This window comes from Aspergillus chevalieri, chromosome 3 (genome assembly GCF_016861735.1).
Source record: "Aspergillus chevalieri M1 DNA, chromosome 3, nearly complete sequence".
NCBI classification, from domain to species: domain Eukaryota; kingdom Fungi; phylum Ascomycota; class Eurotiomycetes; order Eurotiales; family Aspergillaceae; genus Aspergillus; species Aspergillus chevalieri.
Genome location: NC_057364.1, coordinates 2,040,430 through 2,057,373, shown reverse-complemented (window position 1 = coordinate 2,057,373; position 16,944 = coordinate 2,040,430). Strand labels below are relative to the sequence as shown.

Below are 16,944 nucleotides of genomic sequence, written 5' to 3'. Positions count from 1 at the left end.
CCCTCTCCTCGCTATCTCCTCGTTCCTCAGCTTTACTCCGGAAAAAGAGGAGTTATTCTTCTTGAAAGAAAACACCCGTCAATATGTCAGGTCTTGACGTTGAAGCTCTTCTTGAGTCCACAGCCGCACAACCCCCTCAACAGGATCCCACTCAACCCCAAGATCGCGACGATGACCGCTCCAAATCGGAACAAAGCACCGATCGCCGCGATCGCGACCGCTCAAGAGAAAGGGAACGCCGCCGCCGAGACCGCAGCCGTGCCGGGCGCCGGGACCGAGATGCCGATGGAGATGAGGAAATGAGGAGTCCGAGAAGCGAACATGGCAGTGCTAACGGAAGCCATAGAAGCAACAGAAAGAGGAGCAGGAGCCGCGATAGCCGTCGGGGGTCTCGCAGAGACCGCGACCGCGACCGCTACGGTGACGATTACCGCTCCGGTGGTGGTGACTTCTACCGTGGTGGGGGCCGCGCGCGCACGCGTTCTCGCTCGCCTTATGATGATCGATACTATCGCCCCTCGGGGGGCCGTTCGCGAAGGGACGATGATGAGAGACGCTACCGCCGTCGTGATAGCCGTAGACGCAGCCCGACCCCTAAAGGTCGTGACAAATCGCCCGAGCTTACTGAGGATGAGCGCGATAGGCGCACTATCTTTGTACAGCAGCTTGCCGCGCGGCTGAGAACCAAGGAATTGATTGCGTTCTTCGAGAAGGTTGGGCCTGTTAAGGAGGCCCAGATTGTCAAGGATCGTGTCAGTGGAAGGTCTAAGGGGTGCGTTCTATTTCTCCCATTTACGGTTAGGATACCAGACTAATACTCGCATCTAGTGTTGGCTATGTCGAATTCAAAAACGAGGAGTCAGTCCCACAGGCTATTCAACTTACCGGGCAAAAGCTTCTAGGAATTCCGATCATTGCACAGTTGACTGAAGCGGAAAAGAACCGCCAAGCTCGCAACCCCGAGGCTACTAGTAGCAATAATCACGGGGCACCCTTTCACAGGTTGTATGTGGGTAACATTCATTTCAGTATCACTGAGAGTGACCTCCAGAATGTCTTTGAGCCGTTTGGCGAACTTGAATTTGTTCAACTGCAAAAGGATGAAACCAACAGGAGCAGAGGTTATGGTTTTGTGCAGTAAGTCCCCTATATCCTACAACGACCACGATCTTTGATTTAACGCGTATAGGTTCCGTGATCCTAACCAAGCCCGTGATGCACTTGAAAAGATGAATGGTTTTGACCTTGCTGGTCGGGCAATCCGCGTTGGCCTTGGAAACGATAAGTTTACCCCTGAGGCGCATCGTAGCCACAGTGCAGCCCCACCGATTTTCCAGGGCTCTTCATTCTCCGGTCAGGGAGGACGTGGTGTCCAGGCCGGTGGCTCTAACAACTTCGACCGTGCTGGCGGCCGGGAGAATGAAAAGGGAGCCGGTGCTAGTGCTCTCGATGACACAGACGTTGCCGGTGTGAACTTCAACAACTTCAGTAGGGACGCATTGATGAGGAAGCTTGCAAGAACAGATGAACCTTCCGAGCCTACTGCCGATGACAAGGCAAAGCTTCTCCGACCTAAGACGGAGACCAAGCCGCTGCCTGTTAATGTCAACATGGCAAGTCGTTGTGTCATGCTTCGCAACATGTTTGATCCTACAGAGTAAGTTAATTTCTCTCTGACGTTATGAGAACAAGCTCGCTAATAACTAACAGGGAAGAAGGCGAAGCCTGGATCAAAGAGTTGGAGGATGATGTCCGCGCTGAGTGCGAAGATAAATATGGTCATGTCGTTCACATTTCCCTAGATCCGAACTCGCAAGGCGATATCTATCTGAAATTCGACCGTGTCCAAGGTGGCGAGAATGCCATCAAGGGTTTGAACGGCCGATTCTTCGGTGGTCGCCAGATTACCGCGCAGCCCGTTGTCGACGCTGTCTACAGCAGTCTTTTCTCCCGCACGAAGGCTATCTAGTCTTCATCACCTTCTACCAAAGCCTTGGCTTTCCACACCGGTGGTAGGTATCTGATCTAATTGTTAATTAGGCGTTTTTACCTCTCTCTATAGTACCTCTGAATAGCTTGACATGTTTGAGCGTCTTGCTCCGCTTACTCTTGGATGATGACTGTGCCCCTGGTAGGTGCCGAGTCCTTTTTACACTTCTGTTGTTGTCTACTTGTGTGAAGGCATTTTGTGCAATGATACTTGTTTTATAGGGGTTCGATTCGTAACCTTACTGTCTTGGTTGGCGTGTGTTTAGTTGAATTATACCTACTTCATGTTCATTATGCTCCTAAGTTAGCCCTAGATGTCGTAAGTAATGATTGTAGTCGGATGTGTCAGGCTCAACGCCTCGAGTATGCCCCAAGTAAAACAGTCTGTTGACATATCACCCCTGAGGCTAAGTAAGTCTTGGTGATAATGGCGTCTCTCCCCCTCTCCCTCCATCAAACAAAGGCAAACCCGGCCAGGTAGTCAACCGCGGCCATTCACTCACAATGGGCTGTATTTCTAAGCCTTTATTCCTTTGATGTGATTTTTCACTGTTTGTCCTCTTTTATCTTCTATTTCATTCTCTCCCATTTATTCTCTCTCATCGTCCTTCTCATTTCTTTTTGGTTAACCATCCTAAGGACTCACCAACACAGCTCTGCATTTGACTGTTGACCTGTTAGTATGAAACAACCATATATATCCATCAAATCCACTAACAAAATGACTACAACAGTCCAACCCCCCAGCCTCTGGCACCCAACCCCACCATGGCCATGCTTACAGTCTCAAACCTCTCCACCCCCAACGACACCACCCCAAGCAAAATCCCAAACCCTTCCGGCAGCCACCACTCCCGAACGTCGTCCTCAACTCCCGCAACCAGCTTCAGCGCCTCCCAGCAGCGCACCCACGACCTCACCCTCGAGATCGAATACCTCCGCGCCCACCTGCACAGCACGCAGGAGACGTTGCAGACTGTGTATCTGGACCTGGAGGATTCAAGAGCGCGGATCGCGCAGGATACTGTGCTGATTGGTGGGTTGCAAGACAAGGTCGTGGAATTGGAGGCGCTGGTGCAGAAGCAGAAGGTTACGATCAGTAATCAGAGCAAGACGATTTCGGATCCGAGGCTTATTAGGAAGCAGCAGCAGCAGCAGCAGCATCCTAGTTGTGGTAACGGGACTGTTGTGCCGATGACGCCTCAGCGGCATGCGCAGGGACAAGGACAGTGCCAGGGTTTGTCGCCATTTGAGAGTCCGTACTCGGCTAGGTCGGGGTTTTCTGGTGCTTCTGGCGCGTCTGGGGTTGGGGTTGAATATCTGCCTCCGCCTCCTATGTTCGATGTTAACGGTAATGGGGTTGTTCCTAAGTTTCCGGGACAGTGTCAGGACCAGCTGTTGCCTGGGGTTAACCCGCTTCCTATACCTTCGATTTGGGATCCTCTCGCGTGGTCCAATGGCAGTCCGTACGCCGTCGCGTATCTCGACCCCACGGCCTGTATTGCAGAGTTCTCTTCCCGACTCCGTGAGCTGTGGGCGAAGACGGAGTTGTTTGGTCAGGTTCATGCAAATATCCCCAGCGTTTACAAGGACAGTCATCTGGACAAACGGGTGAAGGAGTATATCATGTCTGTGTCGGATAGACAGGGGGCGTCTTCCCTGCTGGGTAGTCCTGCGACACGATTCTTCCTTGTCGCCAAGGCGATTAATGCATTTTTGGTGCATGATGTGCTGAAAGTGACGATTATCAAGGGATTTGATGAGCAGGCGGATATGGAGATCGGGGGTATTAAAAAGCAGCTTTTCCCGGGTGAGCCCCTCCTCCATGTATATACCTACCCCAACTGCGCAACTAACATGTTGGTAGATACGCCAACCCCCGTCCGCCACATAATGATAATAGCCATGACGACCAGAATCCAAACTCTCAAAACAAAGCCCGGCTTCATCGACTTCTGCCAGCAAAAAACGCGTGACCACATGCACAAACTCTGGCGCCTCATCGGTCCCCTAACCCACCCGCAATCTAATACCACCATCGACCCGATAACCGGGAACAGCCAAGCCTGGACGGACCTCTCCACAATCGTATCAGAAGCCGAGATGCTCGCATTGGATATGTACTCCGTGCCGTTCGAATATCAATCTGAATTCCCCGCTGTGAACGAGGCGTTTGATCCGGTTACCATGGTTAATAGTGATGCGTTCATTACGGGGGATCCGATGATGTTGGCGGAGAGTGATTGTCGAGTTAGGTTGGGGGTTACGCCTGTTGTTAGGGCGAGAGATAATTCAGACTGTGAGGTGGGGGTTGTTAGGGCTGTGAGTATGGGGAATGTGTTGTTGCGGATGGGTGGGCATAAATGACTCTGTCTGGCTGGCTTAGGCCTTAGAGATTTTGATTAACGGTTTGGTTTTGGTTGGAGAATTGCGCTGGTTATCTGATTTCATGTTGCCGCAGGTTGTTTCTCTTCTGATTGAATGTTTTGCGAATTTGTTCACCGCTTTGTTGATTTAATTTTTCTGATGATATCCAGGGATAGGGCTTATGATCCACGAGTGTTATGTTTTTACGATGTGACCCCAGAGGCCACATGAAGCATTCGCCTAAAGAGAAAACTTTGGCACGAAGGCAGGGAAACATCCATTTACAATATACAAACGGTTTACCATACCTCTACCTGTATCCGAATCTAAACCATAATCAAACCTTCTCAATATGCTCTTCCCCAGCACCACTCTTGCTATCTTCTTCAGTCTCCCTCTTTGCCTCCCCCCTATCCATACCCAAAGTACCAACCCGCCCATGCTTCCGCCTCTCCTTGGCTATCTCCTTCGACAACTTGACAGGCCCCTTATCCGGGTTCGTAAACAGATAGTCGATCTCCTCGAGCGTCATCTTCGCCGTCTCGGGGTAGAGGAAGTAGATGAGCGGCACGAAGGCGAAGTTTGTGCACATGAAGATTAGATATGCTTTCCATTGGAGGCGGTTGATAATGACGGGGGTTATCATGACGACGAAGAAATTCTATTCTCAGTTAGCAGATGATCTCTCAGTAAAATAGGAGGATGGGGGGATGGCTTACCCAAATCCAATTCGACGAAACCCCAATAGCAGTTCCCTTCGTCCTAGCGTGCAACGGCAGAATCTCCGGAACATAGCACCACGGAATACAATTCACCGACGCTCCAAAAATCAACATATACACAAAGAAAAACGCCACCGCCGCCGATGACGTCGCATGCTCATTTGCCTGCCCCTTAAAACTAAGCAATATGGCTACCATCATCATGCAGATACCTAGGCCGAAGGATCCCCACATCATGGGCTGGCGGCGGCCGACCCGGTCAACAAAGATGGTGGGGAAGAGAGAGCCGATGACGAACATGATTTGTACGCAGCCGCCGATGATTTGGGAGAGGTTTTTGGAGAGGCCGACGTTGGTGTTTAGGACGGTGGGGATGAAGTAGACGACGAGGTTTATGCCGCCGACTTGGTTCATGAATTGCATGCCATAGGCGAGGAGGCTGGTGTGGTTAGTGACATCGACATCCTATGGGGTTGAGTTTGGGGGGCGTACACTCTGTAGCCAGTTGAGACTTCATCGCGCTTGAAGATGTTTCTGCGCAGGTTAGTCTTGCATCCTATGGAAGATGTCATCAAACTAACCTCCACTTAAATCCTCCATTTTCTGTCTCCACTGAGATCGTCTCGAGGATCTCCATCTGCTCTGACAGGATTTGAGGGTCGTCTTTTGGTTTACCATACACATCGCTGAGGATCTGCAGTGCCTCGTCGTTCCGTTCATGCTGGTAGCAGAATCGTGGCGATTCAGGGAGCCCGAAGACAAGCACGATGACGATCTTCATCTGTTAGGCTATGCCACAGGATAACAACCCTAGAAAGACGAGACTCACAAATGCCCAAACCATCTGACACGCAATAGGCAACCGCCACGCGATCTGCCCTCCGACGAAGCTCATTCCGTAGTCGAAGAAGTAACTGATCACGATGCCCACACCAACCAGCAAGGGCTCACTGCATACCAGCTTTCCTCGCTTGCTAGCCTCGCATAGTTCCGCTTGGTACATGGGTACCGTGGATGTCTCAATCCCGGTGCCGATTCCGCATACAAACCGGCCGACCATCATGTGTGGGACGGAGTACGCAGAGCATTGGAGTGTAGCACCAATCTACAAAGGTTAGTTAATTCAATCATAGCTGCACCTCAATGCGCATAGACTCACAATAACCCAAGTCATCGCAAACCACATGGCGCGTCGCCGTCCCAGCCAGTCGCCCAACAGGAAGTTCACTATGCACCCTGAAAAGCACCCCAGATTGTATATCGAGACTATGATACCTGTTAGACTGTCATTCGGATGGCCCATGGTTTCAAGGTAGTTTTGGTTTTCCACAATTCCGGAGAAGACGCCTTGATCGTAACCTACAAATGGTTAGACTGGTTGAAGCAGCACCATTAATGAACCTTACCAAAAAGAATAAATGCCATTCCACAAGCTACCCATATTGCAGCTTGGAGGGCAAACCCCGTCCCAAACACGTTGACCTTCACCATATTGGCTCCTATTGCACCTATTCAAACTGTAAAATGATTCATGGCACATGCTCCGAGCATAGCGTTATATATACCCCCTTCCCCAATCACCACCCCGTAGCACAACAACCGGTGAAATAACCTCTCTCAACACAGATAGCCCTTGCATCAGGCAATTAGAAACGCCCGTTATCCAAATCCGGCAATCCGAGCCACATGTTACCCCGGATTGCGGGCGTTACCCCGCACATCCGCTAAATCCAATCCGACGCTTTCTTTATGGGGGATCGACAATTCTCCATGTGTTTTCGGTCTGTTCTCCGGTTCTCGTGTCGAGAGTATAGACGTCATAGTGCTATTCAATGGTGTATGTTAGTGTATGTTATGGGTGCTTGGCGGTGCCTGAGTCCATCCCGGATGGTGCAACGTCAGAATTGCCGTGTGGTGTGGTAAAACCCCAGGTGTTGCAGGTAACGCTCTTATGGAGTTGTACTATTCAAGTAAATGCGGCGGGCTGGCGGCAGATGATAGGTACACTTGCAGCCGGTATTATGTAGGGCATGCAGAGCCGTGGAAGGTAATATACAACACCAGAACTTTCCCGCATGGCGAGAGGAGCAATGCACATACCGGCTAAGTTACTTGAAAAGGTTTTGCTGCGCAGTACGCATATCGTTCCCGGATGGGGAATACTTGGAAAACAATAGACGATCAGGTAAATTGATATCGTAGGCGATTGGCCAGGGAATGAAGGAATTCAGACCATTATTTATTCGGACGCTGCAAGATCCTCGAAACAAAATGATGCATAATTTACAAATATGGGACTATTTGCGAAAACTTTCAACCTCATGTTACTACTGCATCGACTGTGACCACTCAGATCACATATACCAAGCTCAGGGATATATCACTATCAGAAACAGCATTCACAGCAAAAGGCCCGTGCTTACACCAAACCAAGGCTGAAGGAAGACTAAGTGAATTGAAAGAACTACCACTTATTTCTTCCGCTGGAAATTCAACTTCCATCCCAAGACTTTATAGCAATCGTCAACCCATCCGCATTTTCATTCTTGATTTCTCCATCTTGTACTCCGGTCGAATCTTACGAGCTCCTTTGGAGTATCCATGAGAATGTGACAATTATATTGGTACCAATGCATGAACCGAGAGGCATTGCAAATGCATAGTGTTCAGGCCACTACCGACACCATGCCCGGAGACCATCGGAGGATAGACATCACTTTAGGGCCCCTGATATGCCATGGAATAGTGGAAAGGACCACAGATAAATACGAAAATAAAGAAATCAGTCGGATACTGAAATTGAATTGACAGCAACAGTACCGATGTCGTGCCCAGATTCTGTGTGTGGAATTCCAAGCAAGCCTCAAGACGCTCAAGACGCGTAAGAATCGCGATCTATTCTGCCCTAATGGAAACCGATGCCTCTTCAAGCATCAACGCTAATGGAACAAGAATCCTTGGGAGCTTCTACAATCGCACTTGCAACTTATGGTCGGCTACTGATTTTGCTATTCCCGGCATTCGATGGCCCAAAAAGCGATACTAGAAGATCTTCGTCTTAGTGAAGCTAACGGAACCTGATAATGTGGCCCTGGAAGACCGGATAAGAGCGATATCCAGATAATAATGAGAGCCTCATCAATGACTGCGGGCCTCACTGAACGAATCGTTTGTTTTCTACACAAATACTGATTCGAATCTAACGCCAAAGACCGATGGTGTCATGGTACACCGAAAACACCCAGGGACAAGCCCTAGTGGCATCAAGACTTTTGTGATCGTTTTCCAGGGGTCTTTTGTTGTAATAGATTCAAGGATACCGTTTATCTGGTGACCGACCCCTCTGCGAGCCTAGGGGCTGCAGGGTCTGGCCTAGGATTGAAAGGCACGGACATTGTCTTTATGAATCATACAAACCGTGAGCACAGACAATCTGCTCTCGAAATTGGGCCGAGAATGTGTTGTTTGGTATGTTAGCCCTTCGAGCGAGAGCATCACTAGACCAACGAGTATGACGGAAAGGAATTGGCCCATTTCCTCCAAGGATGAACGAATGGTACAGACTTCTACCTATGGCTATGGCTCCATGTTCTGGATGCGACCATCACTCCATATTGCCTCCTACAAAATATGGTCCAAAAAAAAAAAAAAACCATGTCTCTGGCGAGAGTCCGATCATGACAGATGAGGCCGATTAAAGCCAGTTGGGAAACCGGGTACGTCCATGGCGAGGACTGGAGTGAAGACCCTAATGACCCTAATATTGAGCTCTGTAGTTGGTCATATACCATTCAATTGATTCACATCGTGCACTTCAGAGTACTTAGACTAGCTCTAAGAAAGACTTCAGCTGCAGAGGAATGAACTATATCGCGGATAATTGAGGAGCATCGGCAAGTTTTGAGGCACTCCATATGGGATAAGTACTGCCCTGCAATATGAAGGATTAGTACAATGCACGTGCTATGTAGAAAGCGAATCATACCTCAATAAGCTTAGTAGCCTGGTTTATATATTTTCCAAAGCATTGTATTGCAACCGCCAACTGCCGTTGCAACACTCCGTCGCATGGAGGCTCGGGCCGCAAATTCATCCTCCCCGCTGCAGTGAAGCCTCTCCTTTCTTCATTCACACTACATTCTTTTCAGTAAATATCATTTTGCTACCATAATTGATCCATTTCAATGTCTCGATATTCATGAGTCTGTCCTCTGTGAAGCGAGCGACTGTCCGGGTTCGCCCCTTGGCGGACAGTTCTTGTACGAGTCCTTGCCTAATTAAACCCTTTTTCATCGTCTAACGTGTTCCTGCGAAATAACCCCCAGGTTTCATATCTATCTCCAAGCGCAAATACAGTACGCCCCAGAGTAAAAGACGGCCAGAGTTCCACGACTACTTCGTCACACATCTACCCTCGTCATCGCTCCATCCCGATCCTCGAGGCCCGCTCGCACCCTTTCACAAACTCCCCCGTTCGGAGTCAGTACCTCATACCGGAGAGATCTCGCATTCGCCCGCCGCTTTCCAGACTCTCACAAACCGCGATGCCACCGTTGTCCGGATTCCACTTCGCAGCGCGAAACACCATTTTGGCGCCTCGACCTCTCGGGGCACTCGTCGGTCAAATGAGGATACACACCAGGCAGGTGTGATTGATTTGCCCGCGTTTGCGAATCGACCACCAACATCACTTACGATCAGACGAGGGGTGGGTCCTGGGCCTCGTGAGAATCGCGCGGCGGACAGTGCCAGCGGTGATCCGCAGGTTTTCTACTTCGGAGTCTTCGACGGGCATGGTGGTACGGAATGCAGTACGTTCCTCAAGGAGAAACTACACGAATATATCCAGAATACGGCAGCGGAATTTGAATTGCGGTCGAGTCTGAGGAACAAAGGGGAGGAGGAATCGAAGGAGGAGCCCGATACTCTGCCAATTGTCCAGGGAGCGAATCGGCAACAAATTGGCGAGCTGGAAAAGGAGCTCGTGAAGAATTGGCGGAGTCTTGTTGGGGGTTACTTCAAAAGATTCATCCCACCTCACTTCTCCTATTTCGGGCAAGACGATGTTGCAGAGCAGACCGACAGAAAGTCCCGCAAAGAGGGCGTCACCATCGAAGAGGTGATGGAATATGCCTTTCTACATGCGGATTACGACTTTGTGTCAGCACAAGCAGCCAGACGGGATGACGAATTGGTAAAGGCTGGCCAACCTCTACAACAGGATGAGATCCTCTACGGTGCAGACCACCCGGCGACGAGCAAGAAAATCTCAGGCAACACCCGCTTCAAGGGCGGGAGCACCGCCAGTGTCGTGCTCATTTCCACACCGACCCCCGCACCGTTCTGGTACCCGACCACGTCCTCTAGCTTGTTGGTATCGCATGTAGGCGACACAAGGATCCTGCTATGCTCCACGATCACCGGCGAAGCCATCCCTCTGACCTCGAACCACCACCCATCCTCACCGCCCGAGGCGGCCAGACTCCGTCGCTATGCCACGACATTCGTGACCGACTCGTTTGGCGAAGAGCGCATGAGCGGTCTAGCTAACACGCGCTCCTTCGGAGACGTCCAATCCAAACGCATCGGTGTTTCTGCAGAGCCGGAAATTTACCGCCTTGAGATGGCCCCTGCCGAATTCTCATTTCTGGTCCTCATGACCGACGGTATCAGTGGGACTCTCGACGACCAGGAAATCGTCGACATTGTCAAGGAGGCTCGCACACCGGAAGAGGCGTCCAAGAACGTGGTCAGCTTCGCGACTGAGGTCACTAAAGTTGGTGATAATGCCACCTGCCTTGTCGTCCGGTTAGGCGGTTGGGAACGCCGACTAGAAGGCGGATTGGGGAGCATGGGAACGAAGGAGTCTCGCGAATGGCGTAGGCAGGAAGCTACTGATCCGCGCAGGTCACGGACATGATGATTGATATTCTTAAGCTATCTATGGTTTGCTTTTCTTTGCTTTGTTGTACATAGTTTCCTGGTGTCATCTTCGGTTCGGTCATCGGTCATCGGTCATCGGTCATTGGGTTTCTTCTTCTTCTTCTTCTTTTTTTTTTTTTTTTTCACCTGCTGTACATACAAAATCGATACTCACAAGGCTTTGCTGGTTTTCTTTTGTTTGAATGTCGAGCATTATCTGGGGTTATGGGAAGCAGAGGCAGTTGTCATCACGGGAGGATCGGCCTATTGCATGTCTTTCGTTTATGAAATAGCCATCCAGACTAATCAGTGTCTTATTCTTGTTTGCCAATGTCACACAACATTGATGACCCCCGGTCCGGACAATTTTCGCAAAAGGAACGAGCCATAACATGTTCCATCTTTCTTTGATGATTGACGCCACAAATCGAGATGAGCCCGAGTTGCGGAACCCAGGATCGGTTTGGTCCATTTTTAGAGGGATATCGTATAAAGGGATTTACTGAGCATGGGAAGAATAGGGCAGTTCAAACATCCTGCTTACTGCTGTCCGGACATGTCACTTGGTGCTAGTTTGCTCTTGTTTGCTTTCTTATGGCACAATTGAAGGTAACTAATTACCTTGCTACTATTCATAGCCTTCTAGAAAAACTAGAATGTCCAATGTAGATCGTAGAGAGAGAGATTGCCTGATCGCAGAAACGGTTACGTCTCCTGGCCCCTGAGCTTCCGCAAACAGTAGAGTAGCTTTCGTGGCCTCATGAAAGAGAAAGGTACCAGAAAAAAGACAAACTTTCAGATAACAGCATCTTCATTATAGAACAGACCACAGCTTCACCACTTGAAATTGACCAGCAGTTTGCTATTTCCAACTAAAAGCGCACCGGTGGACGTCAGAGTTCAAATTCTGGGGGATGTTATCGCCCTTATCGGCGACACGCACGCTTAGTTCGGATCTCCTGACTAACTCTCTTCTTTCTTCCTCAACTCTTCGAGGTTCCTCTCTACCTCGAGTGCTTTCCCTTTCCTCACTGTCGTTCCTTTCGTCTTTACTCTGTTACCATCCTTTCCGTTTCTCCAAACGCGTCCTTTTCTGTGGGAGCGTTGATCTCGTGACGTGTAGGTACATTGCAAAAAATTCCCGTCTTAACAAAGCTTTGCTGGCCTTTTTTTTACTCTTATCTCGGACCCCGCTGCGCTGCAAGCATTGAGATTGGTTATACTGTGAACTATCTTGCTAACTATTTGCGACTCTTGATAGATCCCTCCTGCCCTCTTTCTCATTTCGCATCGATCGGTCTTTTCAAACCCGGCCGGTTTCCGGATAAGGCTCCTGCTTGCTATTTCCGCAGGGTCCTTCATACCTAATACATACTTCGATTCCTTTCCTAATTCACCAAACTATCCACGAATATGAGCGCAAAGACAAGGAGACAAAAGGCCGCGCAGGCCGCGCAGTCCGACAGCGATGTGCCATCGCCCGCCAGCAACGGAGCCGTGAAAACACCGAAGAGGAGCAAGAGCAAGTCTCCTTCTCCCCAACCAGAGGCGAAGGAGAACGTATTCCTCTTTGCCCCTAATCTCATTGGTATGTGATATGTTCTGAGACTATATTATATTGGCGCGGAATCTAACCATTTGTCTGTCCAATAGGATATTCCCGAGTCGTCCTCACGATTGCCTCCCTCTACTACATGCCTCTCCATCCGCGTACCTGCTCCATTCTTTACAGTGTTTCATGTCTGCTGGACGCCCTGGATGGATATGCCGCTCGATATTTTAACCAATCTACTACCTTTGGTGCCGTGCTTGACATGGTGACGGATCGTTGCACAACCGCTTGTTTGCTTGTTTTCTTGAGCTCTGCCTGGCCGCGGTGGGCCATTGTTTTCCAGGGATTGATTTGCCTGGACATGGCTAGCCATTACATGCACATGTATGCCACCCTGAGCCGGGGTGGTTCCAGCCAGAGCCACAAGAAGGTTGATGCGACCAGAAGCTGGGTTCTGTACCAGTACTACCACAGCAAGGTGAGTTGAGACTCCCTAAAGGTTACACTGATCAAGGCAGCTGACCAATATGTACTACAGACTGTGCTTTTCATCTGCTGCGCCCTTAATGAACTCTTCTTCATTGGTCTCTACCTGCTCTCTTTCTCATCGCCTACTCTTTCTCCATCTCTTTTGCAACCTACTGAGCAGCCCGCCTCCGCGCAGCCTGGAAACCCTGCTCACCCGGCCCCAAGCAGCCTTTTTGCTAGCCCATGGAGTGCTGGTGCTCTGGAAATGGCCAGAGCCAACAAGCTTGACAGCTTCTGGCCATGGGTGATTACTGCTATCTCTGCGCCCATTATGGCCTTCAAGCAGTTCGTCAATGTTGTGCAATTGGTCAATGCCAGTCAGTGGTTGGCAGAGGGTGACCTTGCAAGCCGGAGGGAGGCGCGGAACGGCAGGAAGCGATAAACTGCCGGTTCTTATCCAACGTGAACAGGCCGTCGATTGAGGAAGTTCTACTAATAACATGTTTTTCTTTGCTTTCTGACGCGTCCGTTGGTCTTGTCATGAACAGGGTTTTCTCCAGCACTACTTTTCTTTTTTTCCACCGGGTTATCACTATCATTCGCATTACTTAGCTTTCACCTTCCTTCCTTATCTTATTCGTCAAGTTTATATTTCCCGTTTTTTTTTTTTTTTTTGCCCGTTTATCCCCGGATATTCATTCGTCAGGTCTGAAGTTTTGGGAGGAAATCGGTCTGTTGACACAAATTTTTGCAGCATTTGAATGGCTCATGCTCGTTTCTTATTACTTTTTAGTATTCTTTCTCTCGACCCCTTTTCCCTTTTTTATTGTTGCTTCTTGTTACCTACATTCTGCTTGACTTGCTTTCTATTCATTACTTTAATGTGTGCTGGGGTATCAGTTATGGACATACACAGTTTGTAATAGTATGCTATTGCTATTGCTGATTTATCCATATTGCCTGGAATGAGATGAAAACAATCCAATAACGATATACCGAACTCGAGTTATTCTAGTGCTTCGCAGTAGTAATTGTGCATCCCTCACAGGCTGCTCTAAGCCGATACAAACCGAACCGACTCCGACTGCGGCTCCGGTGTCGGCGCGGGGTGGACCAATTCCGCCCCGCCATCTCCAGTCGTAGTGACCATTCTTCTATTATTCTCTCTAGTTCCTTCAGAATATCTTGTTTACAGCTTCAATCACTTCTTAACAACAAACAATCTTAATAATGGCCCCGTACAACATCGTTGTCTTTGCCGGAGACCACTGCGGTCCCGAGGTGAGCACCTCCGAACCCGCTAGTTCGCAATTGATGATATACTGACTTCCGAATTATAGGTTACCGCTGAGGCTCTCAAGGTGAGCAGCATTTTACGATGAGAAACCGGTTTCGAAAAGCTACGGAGAACTGATTGGACTTTCTGGATTAGGTCCTGCGTGTCATTGAGAAGAGCCGCGATGACCTCAGCTTCAACCTTCAGGATCACTTGCTTGGTGGTGTAAGTGTTCCCGAGTGCAATGGAAAAACTGGGGCATGTTTGCTAACAATTGACTTGACTGATAGGCATCGATCGATTCGACTGGATCTCCCCTGACCGACGAGGCCCTGGAGGCTGCTAAGAACGCTGACGCCGTTCTGCTCGGTGCCATTGGAGGACCGGTATGCGACCATTGTCCCCCAAAGCCTTGGGAGGACGTTACAACTAACAAAACAGAAATGGGGAACCGGCGCCGTCCGCCCCGAACAAGGCCTCCTCAAACTCCGCAAGGAAATGGGCACCTTCGGTAACCTCCGTCCCTGCAACTTCGCCGCCCCCTCTCTCGTCGAAGGCTCCCCTCTCCGCGCTGACGTCTGCCGCGGCGTCGACTTCAACATCATCCGTGAATTGACTGGTGGTATCTACTTCGGCGACCGCAAGGAAGACAACGGCGATGGCTACGCGCTCGACACGGAGCCGTACTCGCGCGCCGAAATCGAGCGCATTACCCGTCTCGCGGCGAACATGGCCCTGCAGCACAACCCACCTCTCCCCGTGTGGAGCTTGGACAAGGCTAATGTGCTCGCGACGAGTCGGTTGTGGCGTAAGGTTGTCACGGAGGTTATGGAGAAGGAGTTCCCGCAGGTGCAGATCGGACACCAGCTTATTGACTCTGCGGCTATGATCATGGTGAAGGACCCGAGGAAGTTGAATGGCATTATTGTTACTAGCAACTTGTTTGGTGATATTATCAGTGACGAGGCGAGTGTTATCCCTGGTTCACTGGGTCTGCTTCCCAGTGCCAGTTTGAGTGGTATTCCCGATGGAAAGAGCAAGGTAAACGGTATCTATGAGCCTATTCACGGTGCGTCTCTTCCCCTTCCGTTGAACAAATCACATCACATGAGTGACACTAATGAATGCAGGCTCCGCCCCCGACATCGCCGGCAAGGGCATTGTCAACCCTGTCGCCGCCATCCTCTCCATCGCCATGATGATGCAGTACTCCTTCAACCGCATGGCCGAGGCCAAGGCCATCGAGACCGCTGTGCGGAACGTGATCGAGGCTGGTGTCCGCACTGGTGACCTTGGCGGCAAGTCGACGACTGCGGAGGTTGGTGATGCTGTGGCTGCGGAGTTGGAGAAGCTGCTGTAGAGGATGGTGTTTTGTATAAAATGATGTGATATAAATTGTTTTTGCTTTGTTATATGGAAATGAAACGTGATATGACTTCAATAAGCCGGGTATTGCTTGGAAGCACCTTCAGGCCGGTGTTTTATACTTGGAATATTGCACGTTTGATACAGACAAGCTGGTTCTTGAGCTCAGGTAGAAACCAACCCTTGTATTGAACTGCTTCGTATGTTCAGCCCCAAATTTCGCTTCATCAGTTTACATCTACAGAGTATGCAGAGGGGATTGTATCTAAGCAGAAAACAAAAGGACTTCTATTTCGTTCTGCTAGACCTAAAAACCCATTGCCCATTGGACTTCCACCCCGTGATTTGATGTCTTTTCTCCGATTCCTTGTTTTATTTTCCCTTTGCACTGAGCATAGAAGATGAGATAAGTAACCCCGCGATTTTCTATCCACACTCTTTGTCTTTTTTCTTCGATGCTCAGCCCTTTTAACTGCTAACAATTATCTCTGCAGAAAAGGGTTTGCTCATTCGTGGTGACGTCCCAAGAGGGCCAATGGCTGACTGTGCATTGTAACCAAACATGGATGTCGTTCGAACATCGTAATAAGTTCCTATGCTGGGCCATAGCCTGCGAAATTGGCAGCAAATGTGAATCGATGATATCACACTGCGCACTCTTTTCTATCTAACCAGCAAACCATTGGCCTTTAGTACGAATCAGTAGACCAGGGAGATGTGACAGGAGTTGGTATAATGATAGTCTCGGAACTCAATACCCCTGGCTCGTGCCTGGTGATATCAACATTCGTGGATGGTTTTCTGTTGTGCATGATTCGCTTCTCCAAACCTTTGCAATGCATGGCTTATATGTCATAACTTGCCACATTACAGCATAGCTGACCGGCTTCGATTAGCTTCCTGACAAGGTCGAATGGCGGTTCCCCTTCTTGCATATGAGTTGAGGCTAGCGTTAGCCGCCTGCACTGTGATGTTGGTTTCAGTGAATACTTACTTATCTCCAGCGATCTGGAGCGCGAGGGGTTGGCCACTGTGTTAAAATGAGTACAGGACTTCAATCAATCACTCTTCAGGCCCATACTTGCACCTGGCTGCCTGAGCATTGCGAGTGTGCAGGTGATATTGAACGCGTTAGCTGGAAATTATGTCCAACTTCCCATTGAACACACATGTTCCAATAAAATTTGCTGGTCATAACGACAAGAAACCGCCTCAAAAGACTCAAGTAAGCGTATCATACATAGGAGAGCGTAGTATTGACAAAACTACTTGTATCTCCAGAC

The 16,944-nt window shown here is 49.5% G+C and overlaps 5 protein-coding genes across 5 annotated transcripts; 4 read left to right on the top strand and 1 right to left on the bottom strand.

Annotated features, from left to right (window-relative positions):
* Positions 1-83: 83 nt before the first annotated feature.
* ACHE_30733A (putative RNA splicing factor (Pad-1)) lies at positions 84-1,969 on the top strand (the record flags this gene model as incomplete). The annotated part of the gene is made up of 4 exons (XM_043277383.1): positions 84-772; positions 829-1,137; positions 1,190-1,657; positions 1,711-1,969. 4 exons carry the CDS (start codon positions 84-86, stop codon positions 1,967-1,969), a joined length of 1,725 nt encoding a protein of 574 aa, XP_043135268.1.
* A 2,724-nt stretch (positions 1,970-4,693) lies between these two features.
* ACHE_30732S (uncharacterized protein) lies at positions 4,694-6,569 on the bottom strand (the record flags this gene model as incomplete). The annotated part of the gene is made up of 7 exons (XM_043277382.1): positions 4,694-5,017; positions 5,076-5,517; positions 5,571-5,612; positions 5,660-5,853; positions 5,908-6,183; positions 6,238-6,437; positions 6,485-6,569. 7 exons carry the CDS (start codon positions 6,567-6,569, stop codon positions 4,694-4,696), a joined length of 1,563 nt encoding a protein of 520 aa, XP_043135267.1.
* Positions 6,570-9,276: 2,707 nt separating this feature from the next.
* On the top strand, positions 9,277-10,998 carry ptcA (type 2C protein phosphatase PTC6; the record flags this gene model as incomplete). Its single annotated transcript, XM_043277381.1, has 2 exons — positions 9,277-9,337; positions 9,404-10,998. 2 exons carry the CDS (start codon positions 9,277-9,279, stop codon positions 10,996-10,998), a joined length of 1,656 nt encoding a protein of 551 aa, XP_043135266.1.
* A 1,415-nt stretch (positions 10,999-12,413) lies between these two features.
* PIS1 (CDP-diacylglycerol--inositol 3-phosphatidyltransferase) lies at positions 12,414-13,462 on the top strand (the record flags this gene model as incomplete). The annotated part of the gene is made up of 3 exons (XM_043277380.1): positions 12,414-12,588; positions 12,654-13,030; positions 13,091-13,462. 3 exons carry the CDS (start codon positions 12,414-12,416, stop codon positions 13,460-13,462), a joined length of 924 nt encoding a protein of 307 aa, XP_043135265.1.
* Positions 13,463-14,250: 788 nt separating this feature from the next.
* Positions 14,251-15,656, top strand: leu2A (3-isopropylmalate dehydrogenase LEU2; the record flags this gene model as incomplete). The annotated part of the gene is made up of 6 exons (XM_043277379.1): positions 14,251-14,301; positions 14,361-14,381; positions 14,453-14,521; positions 14,587-14,682; positions 14,738-15,365; positions 15,427-15,656. The coding sequence occupies 6 exons, from the start codon at positions 14,251-14,253 to the stop codon at positions 15,654-15,656; spliced, it is 1,095 nt and encodes a 364-aa protein (XP_043135264.1).
* Between the last annotated feature and the right edge of the window lie 1,288 nt (positions 15,657-16,944).